Below are 16,214 nucleotides of genomic sequence, written 5' to 3'. Positions count from 1 at the left end.
GCAGACGTGTGTGCACTGCCCCGTGTGGTGGGAATGTGTGAGGCGGCCATCCCTCGGGTTTTCTACGACTCTGAGTCTAAAACCTGTCGCTCCTTCACCTACGGCGGCTGCGGCGGCAACGCCAACAACTTCAGGACTATGAGCGAGTGCCAGGCGGCCTGCGGGGGGGGCACAGGTGAGCGAGGGGGACCTTAACTTCCTGATGAGCCTGAGACTGTGTGAAACTGTGAGGGAAACATGAGGTTCTCTCAGAGTTGGAGACGATCTGTGGGGTCAGAATGCAGTTGGACCGGTCTGAGACTCTTCCTCCTGATGGGATCATTTACAAAACACTTTAAAAACACGGCACATTTTCGTTAATCCGCTACTGTTTTAATAAGAATGCACTGATCTGATCCTGGTATCGGATCGAAGCCGATCTCGTGTCTCGATATCCGATACTGAACCAGTCCCTGTTTTAAAACTGACGCTCTGACCCGAGTTCAGTCTCAGTTTGATCTGGACTTTAGATCGTAAAGTGTGACTCGGCTGAAACATGAACTCTGTGTTTGTCTCTGTGTTTGTCTCTGTGTTTGTCTCTGTGTTTGTCTCTGTGTTTGTCTCTGTGTTTGTCTCTGTGTTTGTCTCTGTGTGTGTCTTTGTGCAGACGTGTGTGCGCTGCCCCCTGTGGTGGGATTTTGTGAGGCGATCATCCCTCGGGTTTTCTACGACTCTGAGTCTAAAACCTGTCGCTCCTTCACCTACGGCGGCTGCGGCGGCAACGCCAACAACTTCAGGACCGTGAGCGAGTGCCAGGCGGCCTGCGGGGGAGGGGGGGGCACAGGTGAGTCACAGGGGGGGGAGGGGGGGCTTATTTACATGAGGCGGCGCGGTTTGTAAAGCTTTACTCAAATCCCCGTCACCCGACACTCCGAGGTCAGAGGTCACAGAGGGAAACGTGAGGCCGTTTCAGACCGATACTCGGGTTATCTGCGGGTTTCGTTAGTTACACGCTAGTTACACGTGTGTAAAAGAGCGACTCTGGTGGGACTCGAACCCACAACCTTTGAATCACTGCAGTCCAATGCACCACAGCGCCCCCTGTGGAGGAGCAGCTGCGCCAGGGGAAGCTTCACTTTTATTTTGAAAACACCACAAATTTAAGGCTATTATTGTGAAAACGCTGCAAATTTAAGGCTTTTATTTTGAAAACGCTGCAAATTTAAGGCTTTTACTTTGAAAACGCTGCAAATTTAAGGCTTTTATTTTGAAAACACCACAAATTTAAGGCTTTTATTTTGAAAACGCTGCAAATTTAAGGCTTTTATTGTGAAAACACTGCAAATTTAAGGCTATTATTGTGAAAACGCTGCAAATTTAAGGCTTTTATTTTGAAAACGCTGCAAATTTAAGGCTTTTATTTTGAAAACGCTGCAAATTTAAGGCTTTTATTTTGAAAACACCACAAATTTAAGGCTTTTATTTTGAAAACGCTGCAAATTTAAGGCTTTTATTTTGAAAACACCACAAATTTAAGGCTTTTATTTTGAAAACGCTGCAAATTTAAGGCTTTTATTTTGAAAACACCACAAATTTAAGGCTTTTATTTTGAAAACGCTGCAAATTTAAGGCTTTTATTTTGAAAACACCACAAATTTAAGGCTTTTATTTTGAAAACGCTGCAAATTTAAGGCTTTTATTTTGAAAACACCACAAATTTAAGGCTTTTATTTTGAAAACACCGCAAATTTAAGGCTTTTATTTTGAAAATGCTGCAAATTTAAGGCTTTTATTTTGAAAACGCTGCAAATTTAAGGCTTTTATTTTGAAAACGCTGCAAATTTAAGGCTTTTATTTTGAAAACACCATGAATTTAATTTTTACAGATCAGATTCCTTGTACCATCAAATAAAAGCACCCATTTAAACCTGACCGTCCATTATTTAGACTCTGTGTCAGAACCATGGATCTATTATAAACTGGATAAGGCATGCTGTCCCAGCTCCTATCTCTTTACATAGGGGTGCTCAGTGGCGCATGAAACCAGTTTCGTCCGCCATTGCGGCCCAAAGTACCCGTATGACGCGTCACCTGTATCTATGCTCCCTACGGCCCAAGTGGGTGAAAGCAGCGTGAGCGCGCACGGCTGCCGACGAAGCTTCAGAGCGGAGCGGACGCCATTACGCAAAAAGTCAAATCTCTTAATATCATCGTTCTTTAAACACAAAATGTTTTTTTAAGGCCATTTCAGGCGAATAAGCTACCATGCTACGATGACTTTGGGGGTTAGTTTGTCAGTGCGGGGCTTAAAAAGCTAGTTTAGCCCGCTCTTTGAACAACCGGGCGCTTAGCGGCCCTTCGGACGTACGTAGCCGCGCTCATGAACTTCCGCTCGGTCACTTTTCTGGGAAGTTTCGTAAGTGCTGGAAGTCTTGATATTGTGATAGAATTGATAAAAATCGAGTTGTTACTTCACTGTATTTGCTAGTATAACATCACAACTAGAATTGTTTGGCTGAAATACAAAGAATGAGCACTGCAAAAGTGTTTTATATTACATTTTCATTGGTAAAATGTGATAAATTGTTTTTTACATAGCATTTATCTGTACTGTACTGTACTGGATCCAGGACAGATGCAGAAATCATGCATTTTTTTGTGTTTCATTCTACTTACACAAATAATGGTGTAAGTACATAAGTACATTAAATGCTGCTAGTATTTTTTTTAATTAATAAAACAGTTACAGGTTATTAGTGCCATTATTTAATTTTCAGAAATGAGTTTAATAACATGTAGACTAGTTGTTTCTTATTAACCATAATCCAATGCTATGCTATATTCATCATACATTTCGTATTTAGTTTTTGGCTAAACTTACTTGAGATGTTCGTTATTTCGCGTTTATCCTTGTTTTTAGTCCAGTCCGTTCATTTGTTTTGCTCAGACTTCAGCCGCTAAATCACACGAGGGAGAACTCTGCTCGTTCATGAGTCATCACGCACACGCTCGCGCACTTCTGCGGCCCTGGTGACGTCACGTCATTAGAACACTTTTTAAAATGTATTTTTGATGCTTTACAATTTTTTTACGAAGAAAAAAAGTCCATGTCCTAAAAATAGTAATTTTAAAGAAATATATTTGCCTCAGTCTGAAACTCCAGATGCCTGTGGACCATTTTACAGGCTGCTCCTTTTACATGAGTGTCTATGACAAAAAGGGCTTTTTGGGCTGCTGGCTGCAATATCACGGCCTGCCACTAGCACGTACTCATTTCAGAGTGAAGGGGGCGGACCCCCCCACTGGTCAGAACCAGAGAGGAGGGAGAGGAGGGAGGGGGGAGGAGCGTCAGAGGGGGAGGAGTGTCAGAGGGGGAGGAGCCGGGGCCGAGAGGGGAGAAGAGCCCCAGAGCCGGGCGCTCTAACAGGTGGCTCTGTGGCGCAATGGATAGCGCATTGGACTTCTAAGCTTCACTGCAGTGATTCAAAGGTTGTGGGTTCGAGTCCCACCAGAGTCGCTCTTTTACACACGTGTAACTAGCGTGTAACTAACGTGTCATAAAGGAGTTAATCCGTGTGGCGTGTGGGACATGATTGACTTGAGCCATTTCAAAATAAAAGTTCCCCAGAGTCAAAAGTATAAATGAATCAGCACTTACTGTAATGATTCCTCTGGTTCAAAGTACTCGGATACATTTACTCGTAAGTAACTTTAAGTAGTTTTTCCACAGTAGTTTTTTTAAGTCAGTTTAACCTCTTAACTCCCGCCTGAACCGACAGGATCTTTTTCCTCACGTCATCAGACTTTTTTTACATCATTTTATATTGGGTATAACTCATTTTTGTAACTTTATTTGTCATTTTTTCATCATTTTCATATAAAATTTTGGTCACATTTTGTAACATTTTTGTCATTTTTTGTCAAATTTTTATCAAATTTTTGTAATTTATTCGTCAAATTTTGTCACATTTTTGTCATTATTTGTCCATTTTTTCTTTTTTTTTTTTTCTTTTTTTTTTTTCTTTTTTTTTAATCAAATTTTTTGTCATGTTTTGGTCACATTTTTGTCATTTTTTGTCCTTTTTAATAAAATTTGTATCACATTTTTTCTCAATTTTTTCTCAATTTTTTCTCAATTTTTTGTCATTTTTTTCAAATTTTTTATCAATTTTTTCTCAATTTTTTCGTCCATTTTTTGTCCATTTCTTTGTCTTTTGAGACATTTTTGTGACATTTTTGCCTCTTTTTTCAATTTTCCGTCACTTTCGTCGGGGAGGCCGACAGAGCGCCCCCTGCTGGTTCAGGTGGGAGTTAAGGGGTTGAGGGAGTCGGGGAAGCCGACAGAGCGCCCCCTGCTGGTTCAGGTGGGAGTTAAGGGGTTGAGGGAGTCGGGGAAGCCGACAGAGCGCCCCCTGCTGGTTCAGGAGGGAGTTAAGGGGTTGAGGGAGTCGGGGAAGCTGACAGAGCGCCCCCTGCTGGTTCAGGTGGGAGTTAAGGGGTTGAGGGAGTCGGGGAAGCCGACAGAGCGCCCCCTGCTGGTTCAGGTGGGAGTTAAGGGGTTGAGGGAGTCGGGGAAGCTGACAGAGCGCCCCCTGCTGGTTCAGGTGGGAGTTAAGGGGTTGAGGGAGTCGGGGAAGCTGACAGAGCGCCCCCTGCTGGTTCAGGAGGGAGTTAAGGGGTTGAGGGAGTCGGGGAAGCTGACAGAGCGCCCCCTGCTGGTTCAGGAGGGAGTTAAGGGGTTGAGGGAGTCGGGGAAGCCGACAGAGCGCCCCCTGCTGGTTCAGGTGGGAGTTAAGGGGTTGAGGGAGTCGGGGAAGCCGACAGAGCGCCCCCTGCTGGTTCAGGTGGGAGTTAAGGGGTTGAGGGAGTCGGGGAAGCTGACAGAGCGCCCCCTGCTGGTTCAGGTGGGAGTTAAGGGGTTGAGGGAGTCGGGGAGGCCGACAGAGCGCCCCCTGCTGGTTCAGGTGGGAGTTAAGGGGTTGAGGGAGTCGGGGAAGCCGACAGAGCGCCCCCTGCTGGTTCAGGAGGGAGTTAAGGGGTTGAGGGAGTCGGGGAGGCCGACAGAGCGCCCCCTGCTGGTTCCTGTCGATGGAACACAAATGTGAGGACGTGTTTCATGTTTTCAGGCGCAGACGAGGCGGAGGCGCCGAGCGAGAGGAAGACGGTGCGAATGGCGGCGCCGCCTCCAGGTACGTCCCAGATGCCCTTCCTGCCTCGGGGTTAAAGGTCATGATGTTTATGGTGTTTTTGTGAAGGTGAGGACGAGGAGGAGGAGGAGGAAGAGGAGGAGGTGCTCGAGGTCAAAGGTAACGACCCACAACCACTGTCTGTCAGGGCTGGTGACTGAGGACACGGCTCCCCCTGGTGGCCGTGGGTTCTGCCCTTTAACCCCCGCCTCACGCTTCAGTTTTACCCCAATCCAAAAGCTTCTGGATAAAAGCAGTGAAAAAGCAACAAAACTGAGACGAAAACAATGATGGAAATGTGACAAAAAAGAGACGAAAAAATTACAAAAATGTGACAAAAAAATGAACAAAATGTCGCAAAAAAAATGACAAAAATGTGTTAAAAATTTGACCAAAAAAATTACAAAAATTTGACAAAAAATGATTACCTCAGGGATTACTTCAGTTATACCCAAATCTAAAAGCTTCTGGATAAAAGCAGTGAAAAAGCAACAAAACTGAGACGAAAACAAGGATGGAAATGTGACAAAAAAGAGACGAAAAATTGATGAAAAAGTGGCAAAAAACGACAAAAAAATGACAAAAAAACGATAAAAAATGACAAAAAAACGACAAAAAATGACCAACAAAACGACAAAAAAATGTGACAAAAAATGACCAAAAAAATGACTAAAAATGACAAAAAAATAACAAAAAAAACCACAAAAAACGACAAAAAAAATGACTAAAAAATGACTAAAAATAACAAAAAATGTTGCAAAAAATGGCAAAAATGTGTTAGAAATTTGACCCAAAAAAATGACAAAAATTTGATAAAAAATTGACAAAAAAATTAAAAAAAATCTGACAAAAAATGATTACCTCAGGGATTACTTCAGCTTTACCCCAATCTAAAAGCTTCTGGATAAAAGCAGTGAAAATAGCAACAAAACTGAGACGAAAACAAGGATGGAAATGTGACAAAAAAGAGACGAAAAATTGATGAAAAAGTGGCAAAAATTACAAAAATATTACAAAAATGTTGCAAAAAAATGGCAAAAATTTGATGTAAAATTGACAAAAAAATGACAGAAATGTGATAAAAAAATTTACTTTGACTTTTCACTTTTTAATCACTTTTTACTCACGTTTTTGTCCGTTGTGTTTGTTGTTTTTTCATCGTTGTCCGCAACTTTTAGATTTGGGTAAAGCCAAGCGGGAGACGGGGTTAGAGGTAAAGGGAAGTTCTGACCCGGTTGCGTAAAGGGGGAGGGGCTCGTTGCCGCGGCGACAGAGTCTCCCCGGTGGAAGGTCTGGTGGAACCGGTCTGACCTGAGACTCGGAGGTGGATGAACTCTGACACAAAGGCCGAGTCCACACCAAGCCCGGCTCACGTGGAAAAACCACAGTGGAAAAAAAGAGCTCAAAAACAGAACAAACAAACAAACAAACAAACAAACACGGCCACATTAAAAGCCAGATATTTTGGGAAATCAAAATAATGAACTGAGCCAGATTAAATGTTATGGTTTTATTTTATTGACATATTAGTGACTAAGATTTTGTCAGAGGGGATTTTGGATATTTTGTTTAGTTTTTCAACAGTGAAAAAATCTGTAAAAATTCCGCCTGTTTTTTTGGTTTCAAAGCTGAATAAATCAGGCTAGGAATTAGATATTAAAAAATCCCTCTGAAAAAACCTTCAGAATCTTGTTGTGTCTCAGCCTGTAAAAAATGACAAAAAAATGACAAAAAAACGACAAAAAATTGACAAAAAATGACCCAAAAAATGACAAAAATATGACCAAAAAATGACGAAAAAATGACGAAAAATGACAAAAAAAACGACAAAAAAACGACAAAAAATGACCCAAAAAATGACAAAAATGTGACAAAAAAAGGACAAAAAAATGACAAAAAAATGACAAAAATTTGACGAAAAAATGAAGAAAATGTGACAAAAAAAATGACAAAAATGTGACAAAATATGACAAAAAATGTGACAAAAAAATGACAAAAAACCTTCAGAATGTTGTTGTGTCTCAGCCTGTAAAGTGTGGAGTCTGTGGGAGCTTCTATAAGGGCTCAGGCTCTGCCCGAGTGCGGCTTCTCTCATTCAGAGAAAACCAGCCCTGAAGTTTTGTAGCGAGTGCGCATGCTCGGCCCGTTCTTCCACTTTTCCGCTCCAGCGTCTCGTAGGAGGAAAAACACCATATTTGGGTGAAAGCGTCATCACGGGGCCCCTTAGCAGGACACGTGGATGTCAAATCTGTCAATATTTATGAATGAAAACCCGCGGGAAAGACGGCCTTTCTACGCCGACAAAAAAATGACAAAAATGTGACAAAAATGTGACAAAAAAAGAAAAAAAAATGACAAAAAAAATGACAAAAATAATTAAAAAATGACAAAAAATGACAAAAATGTGACAAAAATGTGACAAAAATGTGAAAAAATGTAAAAAAAAAAAAATATGAAAAAAATGTGACAAAAATGTGACACAAAAATGAAAAAAAAGACCCAAAAAATGACAAAAATGTGACAAAAAAATGGAAAAAAAAATGACAAAAATGTGACAAAAAAAGAAAAAAAATGACAAAAAAAATGACAAAAATGTGACCAAAAAAAATGAAGAAAAATGAAAAAAATGTGACAAAAAAAGAAGAAAAATGTGACAAAAATGTAAAAAAAAAGAAAAAAAAATGACAAAAAAGTGACTAAAAAAATGACAAAAAAAAGACAAAATTGTGACAAAAAAAAGACAAAAATGTGACAAAAAAATGAAAAAAAATGACGGCGCAGCAGCTACTTCCGGGTCGCCCCCACCTCGCAGACAAAACATCATCAAATAAACATCATCATTTTTATATCTGACATGAAAACTAAGATGTAAAGGGAGGAAAACAGATACAAATCTCCACTTCCACCACTGCGGGAAACATCAATACTTTCACCAAGACTCACAGAGGAACTTTCTGACTTTGTTTTGTTTTTCCTCCTCCACAGAAATGAGCTCCGCCGACTTCAAAGGTAACCCCGCCCCCGCCTCTGCCCCGCCCCCGCCCCGCCCGGTTCACCTGTCAGATCCTAAAACCCTGTGTTGTTTCAGAGCTGTGTGTGGCGCCCCCGGTGGTGGGCCCGTGCCGCGCAGCCTTCCCGCGCTGGTTCTATAACGACACCAGGGGGCGCTGTCAGAAGTTCATCTACGGCGGCTGCAAAGGGAACAAGAACAACCACGAGAGCGAGGAGCAGTGCCGGTCCGCCTGCGCAGGTGAGTCACAGACCCCGCCCACTGTCAGAGCACAGGCCCCACCCCCTGTGTGTGCAGACCCCGCCCCCTGTCACAGCACAGACCCCGCCCACTGTGTGTGCAGACCCCGCCCACTGTCAGAGCACAGGCCCCGCCCACTGTCAGAGCACAGACCCCGCCCACTGTGTGTGCAGACCCCGCCCACTGTCAGAGCACAGGCCCCGCCCTCTGTCAGAGCACAGGCCCCGCCCACAGTGTGTGCAGACCCTGCCCACCGTCAGAGCACAGGCCCCGCCCTCTGTCACAGCACAGACCCCGCCCACTGTGTGTGCAGACCCCGCCCACTGTCAGAGCACAGGCCCCGCCCACTGTCAGAGCACAGGCCCCGCCCTCTGTCAGAGGCCCCGCCCACCGTCAGAGCACAGGCCCCGCCCACTGTCAGAGCACAGGCCCCGCCCTCTGTCAGAGCACAGGCCCCGCCCACTGTGTGTGCAGACCCCGCCCCCTGTCAGAGCACAGGCCCCGCCCACTGTGTGTGCAGGCCCCGCCCCCTGTCACAGCACAGGCCCCGCCCTCTGTCAGAGCACAGACCCCGCCCTCTGTCAGAGCACAGGCCCCGCCCTCTGTCAGAGCACAGGCCCCGCCCACTGTCAGAGCACAGGCCCCACCCCCTGTCAGAGCACAGGCCCCGCGCCCTGTCAGAGCACAGACCCCGCCCACCGTCAGAGCACAGGCCCCGCCCCCTGTCAGAGCACAGGCCCCACCCCCTGTCAGAGCACAGGCCCCGCCCACTGTCAGAGCACAGGCCCCGCCCACTGTCAGAGCACAGACCCTGCCCCCTGTCACAGCACAGGCCCCGCCCACTGTCAGAGCACAGGCCCCGCCCACTGTGTGTGCAGACCCCGCCCCCTGTCACAGCACAGGCCCCGCCCCCTGTCAGAGCACAGGCCCCGCCCACTGTGTGTGCAGACCCCGCCCTCTGTCAGAGCACAGGCCCCGCCCACTGTGTGTGCAGACCCCGCCCACTGTCAGAGCACAGGCCCCGCCCTCTGTCAGAGCACAGGCCCCGCCCACTGTGTGTGCAGACCCCGCCCACCGTCAGAGCACAGGCCCCGCCCTCTGTCAGAGCACAGGCCCCGCCCACTGTGTGTGCAGACCCCGCCCACTGTCAGAGCACAGGCCCCGCCCTCTGTCAGAGCACAGGCCCCGCCCACTGTGTGTGCAGACCCCGACCTCTGTCAGAGCACAGGCCCCGCCCACTGTCAGAGCACAGGCCCCGCCCACTGTCAGAGCACAGGCCCCGCCCACTGTCAGAGCACAGGCCCCGCCCACTGTCAGAGCACAGGCCCCGCCCCCTGTCAGAGCACAGGCCCCGCCCACTGTCAGAGCACAGGCCCCGCCCACTGTCAGAGCACAGGCCCCGCCCCCCGTCACATGTCTGTACAGCTGTAGTGTTGCTATGGTGATGGTCCGGATGTTCTTCTGTTTCAGGAGTGAAGCTTCTGCCGTCGAAGAAGAAGCAGCTCCAGCACGACGACGACCACAGAGGTGCTCCAGATGTTTCTCTGTTACTGCCACAGCTGCTTTAAACACCGGGGCCTCCTGTGTTTAAAGCAGCTGTTTACAACTTTAGGAGAAACTGATTCAACTTAATAGATTAAAGTGACAGTTGTGTGTTTGTGTTAAAGTGACAGTTGTGTGTTTTTAAAGTGACAGTTGTGTGTTTGTGTTAAAGTGACAGTTGTGTGTTTTTAAAGTGACAGTTGTGTGTTTTTAAAGTGACAGTTGTGTGTTTGTGTTAAAGTGACAGTTGTGTGTTTGTGTTAAAGTGACAGTTGTGTGTTTGTGTGCAGCTCATTGCTCCGCCCCCCCGGAGACCGGCCCCTGCAGAGCCGCCTTCCCCAGTTTCTACTTCGACCCCGAGACCCAGAGCTGCCGGAGCTTCCTGTACGGAGGCTGTCGAGGAAACGCCAACCGCTACGACAGCGAGGCGGAGTGTGAGGAGCAGTGCCTCCACCGAGGTCAGGACTGCTAACTAATGCTAACTAATGCTAACTAATGCTAACTAATGCTACTAACTAATGCTACTAACTACTGCTGCTACTGCGGCAACGCTAACCGCTACGACAGCGAGGCGGAGTGTGAGGAGCAGTGCCTCCACCGAGGTCAGGACTGCTAACTACTGCTAACTAATGCTAACTAATGCTACTAACTAATGCTAACTAATGCTAACTAATGCTACTAACTACTGCTAACTACTGCTAACTACTGCTAACTAATGCTACTAACTACTACGAACTATTAGCCGGGCATCCAGACTAATCTCCGATGTTTATTCATTAATAACCAGGAGACTAGTCTGGCGACCCTGTCGTAGAAAAGCTACTGCTGGAGGCGGGACTAATGTGGGACAACCGAAGCGCAGCAGCCAATGAGAACAGAGCGGATGTGACGACAGAAACAGCCACAAGAACGTTGTATCATTGGGACGTTAACAATGGCGCTCCTGCCACACGGAGTTCAGGAAATGACTTCTGTCGTTTATGTCAGAAACACTTAAAGGGGCTATATCATGCTATTTTAGCCATTCCAAAGTTAAGTATAGGCATTTATGAGATATATTGTACCTCTACCACTATTGAGCACTCATTTTTGTGATAAATATAAGTGTTTTCTGGAGGTATTTTTCAAACCCGGAAGACACAACGCTTCGATTCAGTTAACTCCGCCCCCTCTCTCCGCACATACAACTTTACCGTAATATAAATAAACAGCAATAAGTGAAGTCACTTCACGATGCAGTTATACGGAGTTGACATCTGCAACACAGCTTCATCAATGGCTAACACACAAGCTAATATGCTAACACACAAGCTAATATGCTAACACACAAGCTAACACACGTTTGGATTGACTCACCCTCTGGTCCATCGCTGTTTACATTGTGGGACTCGCGTTGGTTATAAAAGTTAATCCACTTTGATTCTGGCGAAGGTTCACAAACATCCATCAGTGACAGTCACAGAAAAACAATATTTTGGTGAAAGTCGCTGAATCCCGGAGAAAAAAACAGCTGAGTGGCCTCTTCCTGAAAAGGGTTGAATATAAACTCCTCGTCCTCGTAGCCAAACGCGCTTCTTTTTCTCCGTCCGTGACATTATCGTTAGTTAAGAATAAAGAACAGGTGTGTCCAGAGTAGGTAACGAGCTCCATCTTCAGCTGCAGCGCAAACATGACTGATCTGTTCAGACGCGATGTGTTTGTTTTGGCCTCAGCTGACCTGGAAGCACCTCGGGCACATCCTTTTTTTTATTTTTTATTTTATTTTTTTCATTTTTTACTCTTTGTTTCTCTCTTACGACAGAAATAATGAAAAGGCTGTTTTACAAATTAAAATCCGTCCGTAAGCAAAGAATTAAGACATGACATTACAGACGTCGAGCACTTCCGTTCCGTTGTTACGACACAACTGAACACTCAGTCGTTCACCAGGAGAGGGCGGAGCCTCAGAGAGCAGGAGGGCGGAGCCTCAGAGAGCAGGAGGGCGGAGCCTCAGAGAGCAGGATTCAGGAGGATTACTGAGAGCTGCGTGAATGAAGCCACAAACCACTCTGGGGGTGTTTTTGATCAGGAAATAGCAGAACAACATGGCTAAAAGCTCCAAAAAGTCGATTTTGCAGGATATAGGACCTTTAAGAACACAAGCAAACCGGAGCATTACGGGAAGTTTGTGTTGAAAAACTACAAAACAAAGGCGCAACAACGTGGCGCTCGTTCAGGAGCTGCTCTGATTGGTCGGTCGGCTCCATAGATACAGACGGCATCTCGTCACAGAAGGGGGCGTGGCTTCAACGAGGGGGAAAATAGAATCTTTAGAGAAACATAATTTTTCCCTCTTTTTAGCCATTTTCTGGTGGAATTTCAACTTATTTATCACATAAATAAAGTCCAGTGTAAATCAGGCCCATTTGGATATTTTCTCACAGCAGATTGTTCAGTAGAAGTGAAGAAACGGCAGTTGTAGCTAGCGCTAGCTAACCATTAGCATTAGCCCGATGCTAACATGTAGCATCAAGTTAGCATCCTCCATTATTCATGTATTTATGGGCTGTTGAACCACTTTGCTCCTCCCCATGTCTTTGTATCTTTATTTAGTAGAAACTATTTTCATAATTCAGTGTTTGTTACAGTAGTTTTTGAATAATTAGAGAAAATTTACATTTTTTCAAAACTGTTTTCCCCTTAACTGTTTTCAAAAATGACCATATATGGGCGATTCCAGAGACGCCGTCTGTATCTATATCGCTGCGTCACTTCCTTTGAAAGCGCAATGGAGTGTTGCCAGACCCTCTTCTGTAAAGAGGCGGAGTCTGGTTGGCGAGACTAGCAAACTACTACTAACTAATGCTACTAACTACTACTAATACTGACTAACTAGTACTACTAACTAATACTACTAACTCCTACTAAGTGAAGCCTTTCAGACGTGAAAGTGAAGTCCCTTTAACTTCTCCGTCTCTGCAGGCGCGTCCTCTGAGGGGCGGGGCTTAGCTCGTAACCGCTGGATGACCGCCTTCTTCCTGTTCCTGACGCTCGGCGGCGTGTCCTTCCTCTTAGTGACGGCGCTCATCTTCATCACCATGAGACGCCGCCGCGGCCACGCCCCCAGACGCACCCTGTCCATCAGGTACACGCCCACACACACACACACGTTCTTGTACCTCCATCTTAGTGAGGACGCTCATAGACATCATGTGTTACTCAGACCCTGAAACCACATCGTGACCCTCAAAAAAGTGAAGACCACCCAACATGTCCTCACTTTACCAACATGTCCTCACTTTACCAACATGTCCTCACTTTACCAACATGCCCCCACTTTACCAACATGTCCTCACTTTACCAACATGTCCTCACTTTACCAACATGTCCTCACTTTACCAACATGACCTCACTTTACCAACATGTCCTCACTTTACCAACATGTCCTCACTTTACCAACATGTCCTCACTTTACCAACATGTCCTCACTTTACCAACATGACCTCACTTTACCAAAATGTCCTCACTTTACCAACATGTCCTCACTTTACCAACATGTCCTCACTTTACCAACATGTCCTCACTTTACCAACATGTCCTCACTTTACCAACATGTCCTCACTTTACCAACATGTCCTCACTTTACCAACATGTCCTCACTTTACCAACATGTCCTCACTTTACCAACATGCCCCCACTTTACCAACATGTCCTCACTTTACCAACATGTCCTCACTTTACCAACATGTCCTCACTTTACCAACATGTCCTCACTTTACCAACATGACCTCACTTTACCAACATGACCTCACTTTACCAACATGTCCTCACTTTACCAACACGTCCTCACTTTACCAACATGTCCTCACTTTACCAACATGTCCTCACTTTACCAACATGTCCTCACTTTACCAACATGTCCTCACTTTACCAACATGACCTCACTTTACCAACATGTCCTCACTTTACCAACATGTCCTCACTTTACCAACACGTCCTCACTTTACCAACATGTCCTCACTTTACCATCACGTCCTCACTTTACCAACATGTCCTCACTTTACCAACATGTCCTCACTTTACCAACATGTCCTCACTTTACCAACATGTCCTCACTTTACCAACATGTCCCCACTTTACCAACATGTCCCCACTTTACCAACGTGTCCTCACTTTACCAACATGTCCTCACTTTACCAACATGTCCTCACTTTACCAACATGTCCTCACTTTACCAACATGTCCCCACTTTACCAACATGTCCCCACTTTACCAACGTGTCCTCACTTTACCAACATGTCCTCACTTTACCAACATGTCCTCACTTTACCAACATGTCCTCACTTTACCAACATGTCCTCACTTTACCAAAATGTCCTCACTTTACCAAAATGTCCTCACTTTACCAACATGTCCCCACTTTACCAACACGTCCTCACTTTACAAACATGTCCTCACTTTAACAACATGTCCTCACTTTACCAACATGTCCTCACTTTACCAACATGTCCTCACTTTACCAACACGTCCTCACTTTACCAACATGTCCCCACTTTACCAACACGTCCTCACTTTACAAACATGTCCTCACTTTAACAACATGTCCTCACTTTACCAACATGTCCTCACTTTACCAACATGTCCTCACTTTACCAACGTGTCCTCACTTTACCAACATGTCCTCACTTTACCAACATGTCCCCACTTTACCAACATGTCCTCACTTTACCAACATGTCCTCACTTTACCAACGTGTCCTCACTTTACCAACATGTCCTCACTTTACCAACATGTCCCCACTTTACCAACATGTCCCCACTTTACCAACATGTCCTCACTTTACCAACATGTCCTCACTCTGTTGTTAAAAACTGGTCCTCACAATTTCGTAATTACAAGAACACACACACACACACACGCCCCCAGACACGCCCTGTCCACCAGGCGGGAAAAACGGAGTACTACCAACTAATATTACTAACTACTACTAACTACTACTAGCCAATACTAACCGATTACTAACTATTACTAACTATTACTAACTATTACTAACTATTGCTAACTATTGCTAACTATTGCTAACTATTACTAACTATTGCTAACTATTGCTAACTATTGCTAACTATTGCTAACTATTGCTAACTATTACTAATGCTAACTAGCACTAACTAGGACTAATACTAATACTAACTAATACTAACCAATACTAACCAATACTAACCATTGCTAACTCTTGCTAACTCTTGCTAACTCTTGCTAACTCTTGCTAACTCTTGCTAACTCATGCTAACTAATGCTAACTAATGCTAACTATTACTAATGCTAACTAGCGCCAACTAGCGCCAACTAGCGCCAACTAGTGCTAACTAGTGCTAACTAGTGCTAACTAGTGCTAACTAGTGCTAACTAGTGCTAACTAGTGCTAACTAGTGCTAACTAATGCTAACTAATGCTAACCAATGCTAACCAATGCTAACCATTGCTAACTCTTGCTAACTCTTGCTAACTCTTGCTAACTCTTGCTAACTCTTGCTAACTCTTGCTAACTCTTGCTAACTCTTGCTAACTCATGCTAACTCATGCTAACTCATGCTAACTCATGCTAACTATTACTAATGTTAACTAGCACTAACTAGCACTAACTAGAGCTAACTAGAGCTAACTAGTGCTAACTAGTGCTAACTAATGCTAACTAATGCTAACTAGTGCTAACTAATGCTAACTAGCACTGACTAGTACTAACTACTACTAACTAACTATTGCTAACTAATACTCAAATAAGTGAGGACCATCCAAAATTCTCTGTTGGTTAAAAACTGGTCCTCACAATGTCGTAATTACAAGAACACACACACACACACACACACTGTCCACCAGGCGGGAAAACCTGAGAAAATGGGAAAACAAAAATGAACATGGGGAAGATTTTAAACTAAATAAATTAAAATTGGGCAAAAAGGAGTAAATAGTCGTGCCTGTGCTGTCCTCTGGGGGGCGCTGTAGCTGTTTGTTATTTACTGTCTGCTGCTGAAAACTGTCGACTGTTACAAAACGTTTCTGCCTTTTCTCCAGGAGCGACAAGGAGGAGCTGCTGCAGGACTCGGAGCGCTCGTCTGTGGACTCTCTGCCCCTGCCCGAGAGCCCCGACAAGGCCTGACCGCCCCCCCTCCCCACCTGCCCTAAAACACCTGTCCACTCCGCCCTTAAACACCTGCCCCGCCTTAAAACACCTGCCCGCCCCGCCTTAATCAGCCATAAACACCTGACTAAATGAATGA

At 45.1% G+C, this 16,214-nt stretch overlaps 1 protein-coding gene across 1 annotated transcript; it reads left to right on the top strand.

Moving 5' to 3' along the window:
* Positions 1-5,095: 5,095 nt before the first annotated feature.
* On the top strand, positions 5,096-16,093 carry spint2 (serine peptidase inhibitor, Kunitz type, 2; the record flags this gene model as incomplete). Its single annotated transcript, XM_079576512.1, has 8 exons — positions 5,096-5,168; positions 5,235-5,285; positions 8,151-8,174; positions 8,254-8,415; positions 9,886-9,942; positions 10,248-10,415; positions 12,919-13,081; positions 16,009-16,093. The coding sequence occupies 8 exons, from the start codon at positions 5,096-5,098 to the stop codon at positions 16,091-16,093; spliced, it is 783 nt and encodes a 260-aa protein (XP_079432638.1).
* Positions 16,094-16,214: the final 121 nt, after the last annotated feature.

This window comes from Gobius niger, assembly GCF_951799975.1.
Source record: "Gobius niger genome assembly, chromosome: 1".
Classification (NCBI taxonomy): Eukaryota; Metazoa; Chordata; class Actinopteri; order Gobiiformes; family Gobiidae; genus Gobius; species Gobius niger.
This window is presented reverse-complemented; position numbering and strand designations above follow the sequence as displayed.